The sequence below is a fragment of the Marmota flaviventris genome, chromosome X (genome assembly GCF_047511675.1).
Source record: "Marmota flaviventris isolate mMarFla1 chromosome X, mMarFla1.hap1, whole genome shotgun sequence".
NCBI classification, from domain to species: Eukaryota; Metazoa; Chordata; class Mammalia; order Rodentia; family Sciuridae; genus Marmota; species Marmota flaviventris.
The window spans coordinates 26,125,495-26,147,778 of NC_092518.1; the positions used below are offsets into that span (position 1 = coordinate 26,125,495).

General features: G+C 33.2%; 1 protein-coding gene across 7 annotated transcripts in view; it reads right to left on the reverse strand.

Annotated features, from left to right (window-relative positions):
- Dmd (dystrophin) overlaps window positions 1-22,284 on the reverse strand; it is a 2,062,171-nt gene that overhangs the window by 1,480,210 nt on the left and 559,677 nt on the right. For all 7 annotated transcript variants that reach the window (XM_071606751.1, XM_071606753.1, XM_071606749.1 and 4 more), the window contains 2 exons: window positions 22,030-22,180; window positions 6,633-6,752 (listed from right to left, as the gene is read on the reverse strand). In XM_071606751.1, coding sequence (XP_071462852.1) covers window positions 6,633-6,752; window positions 22,030-22,180 — 271 coding nt within the window. The remainder of the gene's footprint in view (window positions 1-6,632; window positions 6,753-22,029; window positions 22,181-22,284) is intronic.

Genomic DNA, 22,284 nt, shown 5'->3' on the forward strand with positions numbered 1-22,284 from the left:
ATGTTTGTATATGTAAACATGTTTATTACAGATGCAGTTAAAAAAAACTGATCCAGAGTTGGTTGAATCTATGGAAACAGAAACCATGGATAGAGAGGAATATCTGTATATACATAAATTCATATGCATTTATATTCATTTACATTTCTGTGTGTTTACATTTGCATCTATGGATGGGAAGCCAGACCTTTCTTATACCAAACCAATTCAACTGAATTAAAGAGTTTTTAAATCAGTGTATGACATTCTAACTCCACAGGACATTGCTATGAACAGCGTAAAGAAAGGTGGGGAAGGAAATCCTCCAATAACAACTTAGACACAGTGCCCAGCTGAAATTCCCGAACAACTTATTTCCCTAGAATTTTCTGATAATGTAGTTTAAATAAAACTCCAATCAATTTTTAAACAATTATCTAGTATGAAAGTCTGATACTAGGACATAATATAATAAAACAAAGACATTCTCCACCAATCCTTAAAGAAATAAGATTTACTTTATCCATAAACATATCATGGGAGACTTTGCAAAAATACTTTAGGGAAACCAAAATACTTTGTATGCATTCACTCCACTGGATCAGTTAATTTAAAAATTCACAAAATTTGTCTTACTCTATAATATTTTTATAATTTGTTTAATGTCATTGATATAAATTTGGGTTTCACATCTTGATTTTAATCAATGTATCTTGGCTCTTAGGAATCTTTCTAATCTTCATATATTATTCTTTTTTAAATTTTTTTAGTTGTCAATGGAATTTATTTATATGTGGTGCTGAGAATCGAATCTAGTGCCTCACACATGTCAGGCAAGCACTCCACCACTGAGCCACAAACCCCAGCACATATTATTCTTTATTAAAAACATGTTCATTAATTTTATGAGTTGGGTGAGAAATGGTACCAGTGCATATGTTTAATGATCTGCTAAAATTTTGTTTTGTAATGTTATCCTTCTTTAAAATAGGACACTTGTCTCTATCCATTCTTTTGATATATACCTTTAAGTATCCCAAATGGTAGACTAACTATAGTATTAGTCATTTAACAATATTAGTTTAATGCCTTTTATGTGCCAGAAACTCTTAGGTTTGTGGCCTTAAAAACATTAGTACATTGAGTTGGGTTTCCAAGTTTTCACATATATAAAAAAACATATATTAAAATTAGATTTGAGAGCTAGGGTTGTGGCTCAGTTGTAGAATGCTTGCCTAGCATGTGTGAGGCACTGGGTTCAATCCTCAGAACTACATAAAAATAAAATAAATTAAATAAAGGTATTGTGTCCGTCTCCATCTAAAAAAATTAAAAATAGATTTGAATGGCTCTGCCTTTTCTTTGTAAGATATTTTCATTAATCTTCTGTAAACTATGGGCTTAACCATGTTCTTGGATCTTTGTTTATGAGAAATAAGTATATCTCTGGAAAAATATGCTTCCGTTATGCTTCATTTATAGCAGTTTAGTTTTTAAAATGTGAAATGTGCACACAACCTGTGCACCTCCAAAGTGATTCCCTTATTCTAGTTTTTGTTCAAATGCCACCTGTCAGTGAAATATCCCTTGACCACACAATTTAAAACTATTTCCTTGTTTGTTGGGGTTTTTTTCTATATAGCTGTTGAATTACATTTACCTAATGATGCCTGCATTTATATTTTAAGTTTGGTCTAACATTTTCTCTGAGCATAATGAACTATAACCCGATTTGATGTGTAAATAGACTAACCTGAACTCTTAAAATGAACAGCTGAATCTTGGCTAGTCACAAGTGGCCAACTCTTTAAACCATGTTCAAATCAGGCAAATGAAAGTGAGGTTGTAAGCTGTCACTACCTCACTTCCATTTTCTATATGTCACTTCTTGTTTTCTGGCTATAAATAATCTTAGTCCACACTGCTGCTGGAGTCTTGAAGCACAAATAAAACCAATTAAATCTACAACACTAGATGTGTTGCAACTTAGTTTTAAAACATTTCATTGGAAAATAGTTGCCTATTTTCTTTTGGTACCAAAGATTGAACTCAAGGGTACTTGATTACTGAGCCACATTCCCAGCCCTATTTAATATTTTATTTAGAGACAGGGTCTCACTGAGTTGCTTAGTGCCTCACAGTTGCTGAGGCTGGCTTTGAACTTGTGATCCTCCTGCTTCAGTCTCCTGAGCTGCTGGGATTACAGGCATGCACCACCATGCCCAGCAATAGTTTTTTTTTTTTTTTTTCAATGCTTGCTTGGAACATAAGATCCATAGAGTAAATAATTAGTTATTTTCCATAATTGAACCTTTAAGTCTAGCCTGGTACCTAGAAGGTATTCAATACATATTTGTTTAATTAATAAATGCTATTCTGTCCAGAACACATACCTATTCTCTAGTGCTGCCTACTTCTTTTAAATCTTCAGATATCATTTAAAGTCATGTATTGTGGTATTTCATGACTCTCTAGAACATGATAGGTCATTGAAAACTGCATATTTTTGACACATTGAATTCAGTCATTTTATATATTTAACTGTATTTGATTAATGTGACTCCATGAAGGCAGGCAGCACAACTATGACCTCTGCCCCACCCTATCATTGTGGTCCAGCTTCCATGCTGGCAGAGAGATAAGTGATGCTCAATATATTTACTGACTGCATAAATTATGATAGAGTTTAATATCACATTAATTCTAATTCTTAGATAAGTTCCTGCCTACCATTCAAACCTCTTCAAGGGTCACTCTTCAATTATCAGTGTTGTAGCAGAGTTGCCCCTCCATTTCCTTGAGAATACTGTACTCACCTGATTTACCATTTTCCCTTCCTAGAAACTCTCCCTACCTCCACCACTATTCTCTACACACCCACTTTATCTGTTTTTCTCCAATATATTCTTTAGATTCTAGTGGAAACATCACTTTCCTCAGGAATCATTCCTTGCCTTCAAACTTAAGATTAACTTTCTATCAAAAATCATTCTTTTCCAGGGGGCTAGGGATATAGCTCAGTTGGTAGAGTGCTTGCCTCACACGCACAAGGCCCTGGGTTCAATCCCCAGCATCTCATACACACACACACACACACACAAAATAAATAAAATAATTATTTTCCGTCAGAAATATATTGTGTCCATTCTAAAATATTTGATCATTTTCACTAATATAATTTATGAAAATTGCATAAATGCAGTTACAGGAAACAAGCATTAATAAAATAATTATTGCTTATTAATAAGTATTGTTTTACCAAAGCTTATTTCCTGTAACTGATCACATGTACCACAATAGCAGTCATCAGGTCCACAATGCCTACTATGGTAATTGTGAATGACAAAGTTTGCATTTGTTCCAAAAGATGGAGCCTGTGAAATGGGTACCATTGATCCAAGGTTCTGAGGAATGTCACAGGCTTGCACATTACTCCTCATAACCAATGGGGATAGTGACATATTTTTCTCACTACTTTATCCATTACAGTCCACTGGGCATTTTTATAAGAACATAACAAGTAATTGTTTAGGAAAATGAAAAAGAATGGAATGTGAAATGCTTAGGAATATGATAATAAGCTCCAGGAATGAAAACTCTACATAAATTATCATTCTCAGGTACTTATCTAAAAATAGTTAACTGGCATTTGTTTATAAATCAGGCCTTCTGGACAGTGATATTCTGGAAACCTCGAAAGTTAAGGACAAGGCTTTGACCCTGTGGTGACATTGCTGAGGGGAAGGCAGAATCTCCAGGAGAAAGAAACAAATTAATTTAAAACAGACTGTACTTTTCAGAATATTATTCTTCATAAGCTGTGCTGCCTTTCAGAATCCCTAAGCATATGTTCTAACCCATCTTTGTTTTTTTAAGCCTTCTTTTAAAAAGACTTCTAAAGGTTTTAAAATTCAAGAAATTCTATAATCAGAGTTCATAGAACTAAATGAGCACATGTAAAGATTCTATGAGATTAACTTTTAGTTCTATCATAGAATATTACGAATACCTCTCTCCCTTATCTTACTAAATGAAGAATTTGCCTTCCTAGTTTACCTTTTTTTAAAAAAAGAAAGAAGGATATCAAATTAAATCATTGTCTCTGGGTATCTTTTTTGAGCCTCTGAATGGTTTATCAACTGAATTGGAGCAAAAGAGAGCCAGGCATTATAGTGACTTGGGAGGCCATAGAGGAGAAAGAAGGCATGGCATGAACATTCTTATTGGGGGAGAAAGTAGGAATGACCAGGTCTTATTCTGAAAAAAAGATCTCAAGGATCCATTCTCAGGATTCTCCTAATTTTATTTTCTTGTATGGGTCCATATGTGAGTTTCTCTTCCTTATAATAATTCTTCCAAATACTTCTACCAGACTCCTTCTAAAAACACATGAATTTTTATCACATGTCCAAGATAACTGTGTTTCCTTTAAAGGGACTTTAATGTATTTACCCTTTTATTCTTTGTTACCTTTCTTATTCTCCCCCTCCTCCATCATATTCTCTTTCTCTTCCTTTTAAGAATTAAACTAGGTAAAATGAGATTATATCCCTTGAAAAGAACCTGAGAAAGAATCACCTATATTTCACAGTTAAATGAATGAAGCATTTCAGGGTAATTCCAACTGATGGTTTAAATAAAGTATGAAATCAAATACAGATTCTTTAGGATTGAAGAACTGATGAAATATAAATAATGAAAAATTTATAACAGAAGTTCTCTTTCTATTTAATCCCTTATAGTATGTGTTATAATTAACATATTAAGTGTACAAACTGATAGGATTCACTGATATCTCCATACATACATATGTATACATTGTTTCTAACTACCCTTCTTCCACTCTTGAGCTCTCTCCTCCGCTGCCCAGCATCTCTCCAAATCCCTAAAAGTCCTCTTAATTTCTTCTGTCTCCCCTCTCCTTTGGGGATCTCTAGTGACCACTCCATTTTGGACACTAGAATATCTGAAATTAAAGTGGCAGTAAAGAGGTATGTAGATTGCTGAAGGAGAAGGTAATCATGGACAAATGCACACTGGGTTTATATGAATTTGGAATAGCCAATACATGCACAGGTATTTAGTAGATGTCTTTGAACTAAAGAAATACAGGCAGAAAAATAAGGCAAAAATGAAAGCATGTAGAATAATGACTCTTTCCTAAGTTCTAACCTTGTCACTATCTGAGTTTTATGAATTGTTTTCTGAGATGCCTCAGGTCCACAATCATCACCTGGAACAATTTTATATTGTAAAGCCAATTGTGCTGGTTCGAGTAGTGACCTAACAATTCCCTGTCCTATTTTTTTTTTAACCAGTCACTATTCCAAACAACCCCTACTCTGCAGTCTTCTTTTATCTTTTCTGAAAAATTCTGGGAAATATTGAGTATTAGATTTTTATCCTATAATTTGTTACTATTATATCAGTTCTGTGGATTTTTAAAATGCAGTAATTTAACTGGTCAAAAGTGCACATATGTATGTTTGTGTATGTTTGTGTGTATGCAATACAAATGATTATATATTTAATGATATATTTTCATAGCTGAGGTCATAGGTCTTTTTTGATCCCTGCAATTTTATTAAAAGTCAAGTGATATAACATGAATTGTCAGTATATATTAAATTTTTGGTTGCAGCACTGTCCAACCTGTTAGTTCAAGAGCATTCCCTTTGTCTTTTAATGACAGAGAATAAGATAACATTTTTTTTTAAGTTTGGCAGTCTAAAGCAATAACCTGAGGAAAAGATATTTCACTGGAATAAGAAAAAATCAGGAAGAAAAGGAAGAAAACTGAAATAAGGTTTGAAGAAATTGTGTTATAGGTTAGGTAGGAGAAATTATGTTTAGATCTAATTTGAGTTGATAAAGCCATTTAAACCCACATTGATAAGATCCTTTGACATAGACTGGTGACTGCTTATCTGTCACAAAGGACAAACAGGCATTTGGTGGGTAAAATGAGTGTCTCAAAAAAGAATGTGAAATTACTATAATTTGGATGGACATATAATTATATATGTCCATCAAAGTGATTGTTTTCACTTACTGTTGATATTTTCATATTTAATATACTTTTAAATTTTTTTACATTAACAATATTTTTCTAATTTAGAAGACAAAACAAATTAAAATGTTCACATTATCTTTTCTGAATCATACTGGTTTTGTTTCTAAAAACATAAATATTGTACCTTAGGTTGGAAGAATGTTTGAAAGACTAAATGTCTACTTCAACCAACATATATGACTCAATCCTGCTATCCTTACATCAAGACTACAACTGATGGCCTACAGGAATACACATACTGAAGTCATTCAATTTGTGATTTAATCAATTATGATTTAAAAAAAAATGTTTGTGCCCTTTTAGGCTCTAGACTTGAAGATGATATAAATAGTATTGGTTAAACCAGTGCCTTGTAACAAAAATAAAGGAACCCTTCTTTGTATATTTCTCCAAAGGTTAGGAAATTAGTATCAGAAAACAGTATACAGGAAAACATTCATAAATGGGAAACAATCAATTACTTTAATATATAGCATTAAAATATTAATAATAAATCATATTCTAAATTGTCTGAATGTTTTCAAGTTGTAATTATATTTTCTGAAGAACATATTTAGTTCATTAAAGAAAAATTTCTGACCTTAAGTTGTTCTTCCAAAGCAGCAGTTGCATGATCTCCACTGGATTCATCTACTACCACCACCATGTGAGTTAAAGAATTGACCCTTACTTGTTCCTGTTCTAGATCTTCTTGAAGCACCTAAAAGATAAAATTTGTCAAAGATGAAATAAAAATAACAATCTCATATGTATATTGAAAACATTCCCACCAAAATGTGTGTGATTTATTTCTGCCATGTGTTTAGTAATATAATTTCTTATTAAACTAGAATTATTTCAAGTACTATTTTTGCTATGGCACTCAGCAAAATCTACGTGATTCAACTGTCAATTGATTTGGAAAGTATAAAAAGAGGTCATGTACTGAGAAAGTTACAGTAGAATATTCTGCTCCTTATCCCACATTCTCTCACCTTTTTAAGTACTTTTTTCCTAAAATTACCTGCACCTCTGGCATCTCTAATACCTTCTAATTTAAATTAAAGTTGTTTATTACCATACAATTAAAGCTCTATTGACCCAACAACTCCTTCCATTGTCATGTGTACACCTGCACAGAAATCATTTTTTCCTAGTTATACCCTCAACTTAATGACCCCACTACTCAATTTGCCTGCTATCCCACTAAACATCTCTTGTAAAAGTCACCATTAACTTTCAGGTCTTCAAATTCAATAGTCACTTTTTCTGTTTTTATTAGTGTATTATAATTATAAATGATATTGGGATTCATTTTTGATAACTATATAAGCATGGAAAGTAATTTGCTTCACTTCAGTCCCCAATACTTCTCCCCCTCCTTTCCTCCCTGCCCTGTTCTCCTTCCTCTACATAAAATAAAGGTCTTTATTTTTTGGTGTAATTCACTGTAGTATATTCATATATGCACATAGCCTAATTCTGTCAATTTCCTTCCACTTTTCCTCTCCTTTCCCATCCCTCCTCCCTCCCCATCAATCCCCTTACTTTGTTCCACTGATCTCCCCTCTATTTTCATTGAATACCCCCCCAACTTTTCTCCCCTTAATTTGGTCTAGCTTTCACATGAAAGATAAAACATTTGATCCTTGACTTTGAGTCTGGCTCATTTCACATAGCATGACATTCTCCAGTTCCATTCATTTACCAGCAGATGCCATAATTTCATTTATCTTTATGGTGGAGTAAAACCTTATTGTGTATATATGCCACATTTTCTTTATCCATTTTTCTGTTGACAGGCACCTGGGCTGGTTCCATAACTTGGTTCCAATAGCAATTTTTGACAATATCTTATTTTATATTTTGATTACTGAATCAATTGACAACTTCTTCATTCTGGGCACTCTTCTGATTTTTATGCACAATCCTCTCCTGATTATCCTCCCATGCTAGTTCCTTCTCTTTTGCTCAAACAATACATAAGATGTCATTCTTCTGTATAAAAACCAATAGAATATCATCACACTAAGAACAATAATCCAAATTCTATATGTGAAATACTTATATGATCTAGCATTTTCCTACCTCGCCAATATAACTGTAAAACATTCTTGCCCTCTCATAACTACCTTTCAAACATGGTTACCTTCTTTCTCTTCCATAAATGTGTCAAAATGTTCCTGCTGCTTGAATTACTCTTCCTCCAGATCTTTCAATATTCTCTCCTCCTTATTACTCATGATATAGTTTTGTTATTTTCAGAGTGACTTTTCATCAGCATGTAAAATGTCCCAAGTTATTCTCTAGTTCTATCTTTTTTTTTAATTGTACTACTTTATTGTGTAATCATTTGTTGTTTGTCTCTAGTTACTAGAATATAATATCCATCAGAACAGAGATCTTCTCTGAACTCCTTTCTACACATTCTAAGCAAATAGAGAACAATAAATATTTGTTGAATAAGTGGTGCCATGTGGGAGGGCAATAGGCACAGATGAGTTTGGTCTTTTTTTAAATTTTATATATATATATATGAGAAGTTGTTGATAGACCTTTATTTTATTTATTCACATGAGGTGCTGAGAATTGAACCCAGTGCCTCACTCACACCAGACATGTACACTACCACTGAGCCACAGGCCCAGCCCCGAGTTTGGTCCTTTTCGATTATGCAAAGATTACAGTAGGTTAAGGGGAATCTGTTCTTTTTAGTGTCATTATATCAACCTTTGCAGGAAACTTTTTCAACTGAACCTTCAGGTAAAACCAGAATAATTTGAATCTTAGCTTTCTAACTTATAAAAGTGACTAAAAGGTCATTGTTTTCTCCAATCATATACCATTAAAAATATTACTTACAATCATTTTAAAAATGTGGTGTAAATTTTTATTAAAGATAAATGGGATGAAAAGCATAAGTTGAACAAAAACAGAGATCCTCTAGGACCTTACCCTGTTATGTTGTTATTGATATTTACATGAGTAAGTATTCAAACTTCTAGCTAACTAGTTTGCTTCTTAGATGATTTTTGTTTTATAACACAAAAATAGAGAACCAAGATTGAGATATGGCCTGCTATTTTCTGGCAAACCTGCTGTTTCACCTTGTACAACAATGATGGTTGGCACCCATCAGTCCAGCTCTTAGTTATTCAAACATTATGGCAAGTGCAGAAGAACTTATTAGGATGGCTGAATCATAACCTCTAATGCATGAGCATTTTTATTCCAGGACTTCTATTTTTCAAGCCCAAACATTTTAGACCACTGTAAAAATCACTTCTTTTTACATCCTTTCTAGATTTTCATGCTACATTTTCAAGTAAAGCAATTTAGGATAAAATGACTATGCATCTATTTTGTGTGTGGAGTCTATACTCCTATCAAGCCTTTGACATTCCAGAGCTTATACTGGTTAATAAAACTCTTTCTGCCATGAGGCTGAAAATGGAAATATTAACATTCAGAGTTGTCCTTGACAATCATGTCAAGCCTGTTTTCTGAGTTAAATAAGCCAGGACTGGGAACGTTTTATATTTGTCGATTGGAAATTTTTAGAATTAAAATAATTTGGTGGCCAGTTTGTCATAAGTTGATTTACTGAATTTAGATAATTCTTTTTCCTACCACTAAATATAAATATATATAATTACATGTTAGAACTAGTAGGGAATAATTTCATACTATTCATAGTTTTACATGTTAATTGTTTTCACTATTTTAATATTTAACTAAAGGACCATGGGAATATCATAGTTTGATTCACTTTTATTTCTAACTCAGGATGAGTCCATCTGAAGCATATGTGATCAAATGTACTAGTATCTTTTCTGGTATGAGTTGTCTGATTCTGTTTAGCTTATTTATTCTAATATCAGATTTATTGATAAAGAGTTTTATGCTTTTGTGAAAGTGATAACACAAAGTACCATCATTTTAAAAATCAATTCAGGAACCAACTGGACGTACTATGAGCAGAGGGAAATAAAAGAACATGGGATTGGTGGCTGAAAATCTTGAAGAATACATAGAACTGGAATAGATTAGCATAAAAATATTTGATTTAATGTTACTTCCAGTATCTCTTTTATTCTTCAGTGACTTTAAAATTATATATCATCTTTCACTTCTAATCAGAGCTTAAATTAAAAAGGTTAAGCTGACCTTTCTGAGCACATTCAATGGCTGCAAGGTAACTACTACAAGATTTTTATTTTTCTCAGATTTAAACTCCCAAAATAAACATGAGTGAATATCACATTAGGTGATCTTTCCAATATCTTCAATATACAAAAGATTATAAAATATCCAAAGTAAATTAAAATTAATTCTTACAAGTAACAAAATTGCCAAACACAAAAATGTGGGTTAAAAGGTAAATTGTTCTACCAACCTAGGCATGTTTGAATAAGGACCTTGGTCATTGGTATGCAGGATGCCTACCTGCTTCCTTATTTGAGATAATGGATTCATGTCTACTAAGTTTTGAAGCCACATTAAAGTTTTCTTAAGCTATTTTTCATTTAAACTTTAGTTGAATATTGACTTCAGATGGATTTTAGTTTCTCACAAGCACTTTATACAATGGAGATTTACTGTTGATTTGCTAAAAAAAATCCTGAAATATGAGCCAAATTATATTCAAATACAAATGTATCCCAAGATAAATGGATTAAATTTTTTGCCTATTAGAAGATAACACTTTCAAAGAAAATACTGTAATAAATGTTAAAATGTTTCTTTATCACAAACTTACAATTTATATAAACACACATGTAAACACACACTTGCTAATTTATTATGTATTTCTTGCCATTAGTTTTATTCAAGTAATGCTTTCGTAACATTTAGCAGATTAAAAAAAAAAATCTGTCATGCTCCTAATTAAATTTCTATACCGTTATTAGATAGATACAAATGTCAGAGATGTTTGTTCTCTAATGTCAAATAACAATCTTTTTTTTTCTTTATGACAAGGGAAAAGGCCAACAGTGAAATGTAACATTAAAAATGATTATATTTGATAAACTTGGGTTTTGTTATACCTCTATGAATATTTCTTTCTACTAAAGAATTCTCTAGTTATAGGATCTGAGTAAATTTGTTACATGACCACAATTTATTATTTAAATATGACTATTCTACTTTTGTATCATTATTGGTACTACATTTTTCTTTCATCATCCCAGGTCACATTGGTTTTTAAAAATCAACTTAGAACCACCACTGGACAAAGAATTCACCTCATTGTTTACAATAGATTCATGCTATTTTGCTCCTTTTTAGCACGCATGTAAAATAATGCTTAGAAAATACACATGGAAGTACATAAGGATAGTGAATTTTTGAATTTGAGTTTCAAGGTCAAGATCAATATTTAATATAAAGATAATATAATTGAAAATATAATAAGGTTGGGTCTACTGTATGCTCCATGGAATGATGTAGCATGATTTATTTGGCCATGGTATATCTTTGCTACCTGCATAAAGAAAGGGCAGTGGTTACCTCTGTATAATTTTAGGCCTCCTTCTGGTTCAATAATTTACAAACATGAAAGTGCAAACACTTTCAGGTCCTATGTTCTAAAGGCCCATACCTATACACACAATAGAGATCATGTTTTCTGCTTGGGGATCTAAGGCTATCTAATTCCTCCACCCCAAAATTAGTATAAATTAATGAAATTAGAAAGATGTTTAGTTACAAGCATTAAGTTTAAGTAGTTTGTAGTGTTTTTTCTTGGCAAAATAAATGTACACAAAAGGAAAGACTGATGAAAACAAAATTTCTATCAAATATAAATTTCCAAAGGATGTTATAAAACCAGAAGAGTTTCTAGGAATAGCGATTAATTAGTTTAATACTTAGGAAAGTAATTTCTTTCAAAACTGTCTCAGGAACAAAAACTTTCAAGATGTTAAGGATCAATTAGCTAATGCAATACATCTGAATATGAATTGATTATTTTACATAAACTTAAAATTCAAATCAGAAAGTGTTTGTATTTCTTATGAAATGATAGCAAGGACAACTATTTAGACTTTTCTATTTTCCTCTCATGCTCAATCTTACTTCCATTTTTCCATTGCCTCTGCACTGGACTAGGCTCTATATCCCCTGCTGCCCTGAATGAAATGATCTGGAAATGACTTTCAATTTTATTTCCAGTCAAATGTTCACTTTGCTAAGCCTGGGTGGCCACAGTATTATCTAGCTCCCCTTGAGGATCTATTTATGGCATATAAATTGTTATAAATTTGCTGAGTATTTTAAATAAGCCTCCCAACAGGTTCTCCTGGAAGAGTTTTTATTTTGATATCCACTTACTTAAATGTGATTGCTTAGCTTTATTAGTCCTTATATCAGAACTCACTGTTTTGATCTTTTTGTCAGTGTGAATGTTTATGTTTCTGCCATACCTATGCTACTAAAAGGGGTTTCTAAAAGACCATATCAATGGAGAGATTTGAAAGATTGTAAAAGCACTAAATGCTTTCCAATAGCAGAAATGGAGCTCAAGAAGTGTCAGATGGAGGCTCAGACCCTGGGAAACGGGTTCAGGATCCCAGCGGATGAAGGAAGATATGAGGTGGAGTTGGTATCGTAGATAATCTTTATTCAGAGGTGGCAACAGTAGCCCACAGCCACCAGTCTGCAGCTCCAGCCCCATTTTCCCACCTGAATCCTTCCATAGGCCTTTTAAATATATTTTATATAAGCAGGACATAGAACACACACTGCCAACAGGTTACATAAGTAGGTGCATGATCAAAAGCAAATGTTTATGACCTCAAATACATACGCTGAATCAAGGTGGTTATAACCCTGGATACCTACTTAAAACACTCTTCTGGGAAGCCTCAGTGAGGGAGCCTAACTATAGCCATCTTGAGACTGCCCTGCAAGAACAAAGACTATTTTAAAACCAGTATACAATTAATGTGCCTATGCGTATTTCATAATATAAGCAAGAAAAGAAAACAGTATGGAGTAGATTAACAAAATGGCACATGTTTATAAGGAAACACTAGTCAACTATATATGATCTGAAGTCAGCTTTCCTGGGTTTAATTCACAGATGCATTAATAATCACTCATGAGACCACGAAAAAGTTGTCAACCACACCAAACCTCAGCTTCCTACTTTGCATAATTGGAATAAATAACTATTTCAGTGGTTTTTAAGACTGAATAATGTATAATTGCTTACCATTTTACCTGGCCGAGCATATTAACTCAATAAATGATAAGAACCACCGAGTTCTAAAATACTGTATTTAAGCACATTGATATGATTAAACTACAAGAACCCAATAATTCACTCTTATCTAATGCATTCTGACCACCATCCTCTAATAGATATCATAAATATAGGAAGGGAATGTGGTTTGGGGAAAATCAGAAAAACAAAGGTTGAGGTTGAAGCAAAGTTTGAGGGTCTGAAAAAATTACATTATGAATTCCATATCTTTATACTTAAGCTTGCATACTATGTATGATATTAACAAAAATAGCTTTAAACTACCTGATCTAGTGGTATCATGCACTGCTGAAAATTTTGCATGGTCAGAGATATGTCATGAATTAAAGAGAAAATAGCCTAATCACTAAATGATAGCACTTAATTCTCCTGCCTTCCTTCTTCCTTCAACAAATCCATGCATACTTATATCCATACATCTTGAATAATTACACCATTGAAATCAGTTTAATGTGAACACCAGTAAGGTCTAATAATTATAAAATGCCTTTAGTCTAGCAGTAATTATTGACAAGAAAAACAAAATTGAGAAAAGAAGTTGGACAGGAAGACTTCACATGGAGCATAGAGGAAATGTTATGCATTGATTCGCTCATTTTATATATATATTAGTTCAGTTCTACATATTATTTCCCTGCTCAGATAGTATTGTCATTCTCATTCCAGTCCCTTTTGTTCAAATTTAGAGGAAGAGCTACAGGACAAATATTAACACATTATTTCCTTAAACATTTTGGTTTTGACCATTTTATGCCCAGTTGTCACCAGCATGCCATTTTACAATAGCTCACTTCAAGTTTGCACACTTCCATGCCCTTAGTCTCTATCTTGTCCATCCAGAAATTCCCCATCCTAGGAAACCAAATGTTACAATAACCCAAATCTCAGTTCCTTTTTTGCGTTTGCTCCACCTTCTAGGGTCACAGCCAGAGTCAAGTTTCACTGGAATCTCAGAACAGAGGTAAAGTCTCTGGGTTTAAAGGCAGTCAGGTCAAGGTTAAAATCAGGCTCTAGCAAGGGGTGGTGGCACACACTGGGAAGGATCACTTAAACTACTATGTCAAAACAAGCCAAAACAACATACTGAGACACTGTCTCAAAAATAAAATAAAAAGTGGAGTGTACAAATTACTATTCATGTTACCTTAGGGAACTTTTGAACTGCCTTAAACATATTTATCTGTAAAATTCCTCCAGGACAGGCTTAACAAGGGGTTAAATGAGATACTAAGTTACAACCAGTTAGTATAGTGTTTAGCAGGGTTAGAAGGTGGTATGAAATGTTTATTTTCTTCTATATTTGCCAGCTTTACCTTTTCATTCTGTTCTTAGACTAAGGTGCATGAAAACAGCCCTTCAGAGTATTAGTATTTATTTATAATATCCTTGGTAATCAGATTGTTTATCTTTTAATTAGTAAATACTCTCAGTGTGCTGAAACTATAGATCATGTAAAAATCTGATTTAAGAGTTCTATTATTGGGGTTGGGGTTGTGGCTCAATGGTAGAGTGCTTGCCTAGCATATGTGAGGCAGTGGGTTCGATCCTCAGCACCACATAAATATAAATAAATAAAATAAAGGTATTGTGTCCATCTACAATTAAAATTTTTTAAAAAAGAGTTCCGTTATTCTTATCAGATAGGAACTACATCTTTGTTAATAGACAATAAAATGCCAGGCAGTGTGTATTATCATTAGTTCAGTGAATAACACAGAAGTACCAGTTGGCCTACTAGAAACCATTCTGTTCATAACAGACATAAATATAAATTGACAGTATTCTGTAGTTAACAATTTTATATTCTGTAGACAGATATGGTGCCATATTCTACCTTATTTTTAACATGGAATGGATTTATAGTTATTCATTTGTTACATTAATATATATTTCAAGGAAAATAATTGCCTTAAGATTCATGTTATCATATCTGTTGTAGCTTTCTTGTAAAGAGATTTTCCATAAAATGCATTCTTAAATATTTCATATAGTTAAATAATTAATCTACATTTTTACTATCATATTATCTATTCAAGGGAATTTAAATTAATTGTTACTGATTCAGGAAAAGAGAGACACTTTACGTGAGACTAATTTGTTAAGTGGGAAATACACAGGAACCTATATTTTCCTTTTTTAAAAGCTCCACTCCAGAGGCCAAAAACTTCTAAAGAAGAAACACTGCAAAAGCAATTAAGTATAAATCATAGAGTTAATGCCTCTTATGTGAATCTTGGGCAGGTATATCTTTAGTAGACACATTGATGAACTTAAAAAAAGCACTGATTTTCTGAGCAATGTTACTGAATCAATATGCAGTAATTTCTAATGAATGAATTTGTAATCAATGAGCTATAATCACTTTATTACAATAAGAACATGAGAAGAGTAATACCATGAGTATGGATTTTGTTGTTGTTGTTGTTATTAAACAATCAATGGCATTACTTAGTAAACAAAGTTGTCCTTGAAATCTAATTGTTAACAGAATGTTCATGGAGAATTAGGTGTCCTCTCCATTGAATTTAAAAAATTATAACTGAGTACACACACATCCTACTATATAGACTATATGAATGTGATGCTGTTTTTTTACATTAAATTCCAATTATGTTAAAAGAAAACCACCACACAATTCAATTTCATCATCAATAGTTTATAACTATTAAGATTTTTGAATAAGGAAATGAAATAGGAAGAAAATAAGAGGGCACCAGAGATAATCCCTCCAGGTAAGCCACTTAGAGATACATTCCCACTTTACCTTATCAGTTGTTTTCTTACCCCTACAAACAGATTTTTATTTATCAAATTTCCATGTACCTGTTAGGTAGAACTTATGAAGATGAGCAATAGAACTAGTTAGAATTATTAAAACATCTATGAACAAAAAAAATATTTACTGAGCCATTATTTGCTAAGCACTCCATAAGGCATTAGAGAAGCACAGATGAGGTCTGGCTCTTTGGTTGTAGTATGGCATTTTCTCCTAAGTATATTGTTTATCTTTACTTCCATAACCATCAGACTTTCATTAAGCACTTACAGGGGCAAAAGATAGGAAACAAAATGGAACTTTATAGCAATAACTAAGATATGTAATTTGAATCTTACTGAATATAGGAAAAAGCTTGCTAGGCACTAAAAGCACTACTTGATTCTATGGCATTCTTGGGCTGAAATGAATCACTAATCCTTCTCCAAAGTACTTCATTTCTCTCTTACATTGCCTACTTTCCTAATTTCAACTCTGGGCTCCCAGTTGCCCACACTCAATCTATTATTTCAAGCTCTTTACTCATTCTATAAGTCCAACTCTGTTGGCTCAGCTGCTGAGCCCCAAAATGTTTAACACCTGTTCAGTTTTTTATTGAACTACCTTTATTCAGCCTCATGTGCCTTCTGCAATATTGTCCTATCCTATCTCCTGATTCTGGCTTCTCCATGCTCTGGTATTTTACAAGTCATATCTTCCTAAAAATTAAATTGTCCTAAATTGTTACTCTTCAGTTTAACAATAGGACCCTGCCACACATGGGACAATTACAAATGTATACAATACCCTCCATGATTGTGCTTTAATTCTCCAGTGTTAAGCATATGGTGTGAATTTAAACTCAACATGTGATCCAAGCAAATGCTGTATCTTGCATTTTCCCACCTCATGTCCTCTGCTCAACCAAATTGCCATTTTTAACTCTCATGCCATTTGCCATATTCCACATGTGTTTTAAATCTTTACCTGATGTATTAGAATATGAGTTTCTTGGGGAAGATTTTATATATGGATGATCTTAGTACTCTTCAAAGCACCTATGTATTTTAATGAATGTTTGTTCAGTGATACAGAATGGAATGCAATGGAATAAAATGAAATGTCAGATCCTTTGGCAGGATTACACCTAAACTTTTGCTGTTACATGAACATCTGGATTATTTTAAAGGTCACGAGATGAGGATATTTCACAATTTTGGCAAACCAAGTGTTTGAGATTAACTAAACTTCAAGGAAAGGATAGGTGGTTAAGTCTCTAAGGTGTTATTTCAATTGTGTTAATCAGTATTTAACACAGAACACTCACTACAGTTGGAATATACTAGACATGTTACATTTTTATCTGTTAATTATATAGTAAGGACTTTGTTGATGTTGTCAATAAGACAATGTGTTGCTGTGCACTGTGGTGCACTCCTATAATCCCAGTGACCCCACCCTCAGCAATTTAGTGAGACTCTAAGCAACTCAGCGAGACCCTGCCTCTAATAAAATATAAAAAAGGGCTGGGAATGTGGCTCAGTAATTAAGCACCCCTGGGTTCAATCCCTGTTACACCCCCCCCCAAAAAGGCAGTGTGTCTAAGACCAAAGTCTAATTCTCTCAGAAGAAATGGAAACCTAGGTAGCAAGTCAAGATTTAAACTCCATTCCAGTCTGACTGCTATGAGACAAAAATCCTCCATAGTGAAATATTTCTCTGTGAAAGAAAATACCCTCCATAATGGTGAGCTCTCTCCCATTAATGAAAGCTCAGGTCCACAACATGCTTTTACTCATTAATAGTATTGTCACTAATTTAAGATAAAACTCTTAACATCACTAATAGAGTCTACTTCTGATGATAGAAATAACCTGCTAGGATTATTTAGCTTTTTTTTTTTTTTTTTTTCCCACAGAGAACATGAGGTTCAATATGTTCACTCCCCAGAGAGAATCACTCTTGGGTACCTTAAATCTAAATAAAACCTCTAAAATTCTCTCTAAAACAAGAGTTATGAAAACTGAATGGTTTCTTCCAAAGTTTGCAGCCCCCAACTTCTCACTGTTACCCACAGTTAATAAAAACTGCCAATATAGGATCAATTACCTTATCTTCCCTAATTGGCAGATTCAGTAAAACTGATTTATCTTCATGGCATTTCACCGTGGTTGAATTTCTAACATGCCTCATAATAAAATGTTGTTGAAATGAAGATAGCAAAGGATCCTGTCACAGAATATACAGGAGCATATCTGTAATATTCACAGTGTACTTAGAAGATTTGCAAATATCTTTATCTTGCTCTTCATTTGAGTAAGGGAGCATGTGCCCTTTGGTATGAGCAGAATTTAAATCAATTTCTACAAACAAAACCTGTGTCTTTAATTTTACCATCTATAATCATCTTTAAGAAAATGGGGGATGACTTAATGATTTTAAGTCTATCTACACAAAAATCAAATAACTGAAATCTTATATTAGGTTGGAACTGATGTAGCAAAGGGAAGATACCTTTTGAAGTAGCTTTATGTTACTGATGTGTTTTGTTGCCAGAAAGAGAAATTCCCCATTTCCCTTGATTTAAAAGTTTTAAGGGGGGGGGGGGGAGACAAACAAACAACAACAACAAAAAAACCCAGCAAAGTGAATCAACAACTATTTAAGTAAGGCTTTAGTTTGAACTCATTTGCCCAAGAAGGTTTATCTTCTTTCATTTTATGAAACATGAAAACTAACAGAGTTTTAAATGTGTACTTTTCATATACATATTTCACAATATATAAATTCAATTTATCTTTGACACGATTCTACATATTTATACATAACAGTATGATAATTTGATATATGCATATATTATGTGATGATAAAATCAGGGTAAGTAGCAACTTAATTTTAAATTTGGATTGAGTTAAATAATTTTCTTCTCACCAAAATTAGTTCCAAGTAACAAAAGAGTATTGCTACCAATTGTTAGACTTTCTATTGACTGTGTGTGGGTTTTTTTTGTTTGTTTGTTTGTTTTTTTGGTGATACTGGAGACTTAACCCAAGGACATTGTACTCTGAGCTACATCCCTAGATATTTTTATTTTGAGATAGGGTCTAAGTTTCCCAGGCTAACTGAAACATGTATTCCTCCTGCTTCAGTTTCCCAACGCCTCCAGTCAAAGGCCTGCACCACCACACCCAGCTTCTTGTCTTAATTTTATAAAAACTAATGCATCCTTAAGTGTGTTTGAATGATTAGAGGTAGGATCTAGCCTCACTGAGCCAGCAAACCAATTGCTTCTCTTCTCATTATACACTTTATATGAATAAGTCCTGGATGTAAAATGTTTCATAATCAGCTTGCATATAATCCTTTGGATTTTTTTTGTTTCAAATTATTTTTTTCAATGCAATTTCATACTCATCAGAAGCAGCATATTTTGAAGTAATGGACAATCTATTCAAATTTTATGGCAATATTAGTCAAATATTTTCCATTCCATTCACTTTATATCTTCTGGAGGAAAGTACAAAACATTCCAGGTAATTGTCAGAATATTAAGATCCTGGATGGCCTGTCTAACCTTAATAAAGAGTCTTTTCAGAGTGGCAAGCTAAGACCTTCCCTTGGAGTCGCTTTAAGTTATTCACACTTATCTTTTGGAGCCCTTCTTCATGGCTCTCCCTTTATATTCCCAGCATTCAGCATCTGCACCCTGCCTTCTGAAGTTCAATGTTACAGTGCTCATCTTGCATTTTCTTGAAATGCTTCATATTCCCAAATTAAACACATTAAAACCTCGAATGGAAGGAAAAACAGAAACCAACTAGCTCAACACACTTATTTCCTAAGTGAAGATATTTAGAGCCTGAGTGACTTAGTGGTTTCAGAAAAATCACAAATTTAGTTAGTGCTAGAAACCTGATTTCTAGGGCAAGAAGGCTGTCTTAAGTTAGATTCCTCTAAAACAGATCATGAAGGAAAAATATTGAAAACAGTGTATTTGGGAGTTGATTTCATAATGCATTATGAAAGTGTAATAATTTGAAGGAAGTTACTCTGTGGACAACTGGAATTCAGTCTTGCTGATGAAGATGTAAGAGACTGTGAGGAACACACCTTAGAATTATCCCACCATGGTATATGGATTCCACGGGATTTATCTATCAACTCCCATCAATCATAGGTTAAGGCAGCAGTGGCAGTGCTACAACTACTTCCTGTCCACACTTAAATTGGCCGAGATGCTTTTACATCTCAGTAACACCCTCAGACATAATGAGTCCATTGGCATATCCCCAAATTCTGTACATGAAACTTCCAACACAGGCCAAAGAGAAGAGGGCAGACAATGGTCCACAAAAAGAATGCATGATCCACACAAGGAAAATGGTACAATTAGAGAACTAGCACCAGAGTGATCTTCCTTCCTTCCTTCCTCAGCTGTTCAATTAAGATATAAGGCAATTAACATCAGTAACAACATCCATGTGATAATTATAATAGATTTGATGCTTCCCCCCCCCCCATTACCATATCTCCAGCTCTTCTTAAATGCTTCATCCTAAACTGCTGTAACCAGTAGACTGCTTTATGGGCAGTAATAACAAGAACTAGCTCCATTTATTAACGAAATGTGTAGCTTATTAAATAATAAAAACCATGCATCTTTTGTCTTCATGGAAGAACTGTGAAGCTAGATCTGACAAATCATTATAAAATGAGGAAATTAAGTTGGAGAAAATATGGCTTTAGGAGGCATGAGTTAAGGGTGCAGACATTCCCTTAAATCTAAGAAACTTGGATCCTGAGAATTGCCACATAAAATAAAGGATACCCAGTAAAAAAAAAAAAAAAAAAAAAAAAAGTGAATTTCCAATAAGCAATGAAAAACTGGGGACATAAACTTTTAAAACATGTTGACTGTTTATCCAAAATTCAAATGTACCTAGACTTCTTGTATTTTTATTTGCTAAGTGTAGTATCCTTAATCCTGGGCCAGTCAACAAGATTTTATTTGCAAGTGTGTCCTCACAAACTGAGCAATGCTCTATTCCAACCATAAAACTCAGAGCTACATTTAACATTTTATAGTGTTTCTTAAAATGAAGCACACTCAGATTCTGGTTCAGAAATAGTTTTGTATAAATCTTAATCACAGAAACAACAAACGCCTTCAGACAACTTAAAATTAAAAGTTGAAGAGAGCTATGACAGAAATATTAAAATTAAAATGTTATATTTTACAGGAAAGCAATGTTACAGATCCTCAGTTTGTCTTCAAACTTGGCAAGTTCTAAATAACTACAAATTGAAGGTAAAAATATGTTAAAATATGTTAAATATTCAAATGTGCATTGAAGGTAGTTCCTACAGAAACTGTCCCTGAAACCAAAATTTTAGTAGGTCATATACCCTGAGTTATTCTGTCCCAGAAATAAGTTTGATGTTTTTTTAAATACTGAAATCCTAGTTATGCTGTATTTGACAAAGTAGTATCTTGCTCTATTTTGTGTTTCTATAAGAAATATACTTAAGATTGGGTAACTTACAAAGAATAGAAATTAATTTTCTTACAGTTCTAGAGGCTGAGAAGTCCAAAAATCAAGGTGCTAGCATCTGTTGAATATTCTTGCTGAGTCCTCTTGTGGAAGGGCAAACAATTGCCAAATGCTCATGAAGCTTCTTTTATAAGGGTCATAATCCATTCACCTGGGAAGAGCCTTCATAGTCTGATAATTCTTAAAGGCCCCACAGTTTACTACTATCACATTGGCAACTGAATTTTACGGGGTCCTATTTAAACCATAGCAACAAAGATTACAAAACATACTTGGCAAAATTTATTTTTAACTATTGTTGATTTGAAGCTTTAATTCTTTCTTGTCTATAAATCATGACTTGTGTGTTATATGTGTATGTAATACACATATACATACCGAGCTTGTTTTATAGTAGAAAACACATAGCATAAAATATGCTAACCTTATGTTGTTGTACTTGGCGTTTTAGGTCTTCAAGGTCAGGTCCAAGGGGTTCTTTCTCCATTTTCCTTGTTCTCTCTTCTGTTTTTGTCAGCCAGTCATTTAACTCTTTCAGTTTCTGATTCTGGAGATCCATTAGAACTTTATGTAAACTGAAAATTTGAAAAAAGTCTATTATTACCTCTAGTAAAGCAAATTATTTTTAGCAAACATGTAACAATGTAAGACAGTTGATATTTATAATTTATGGCATATT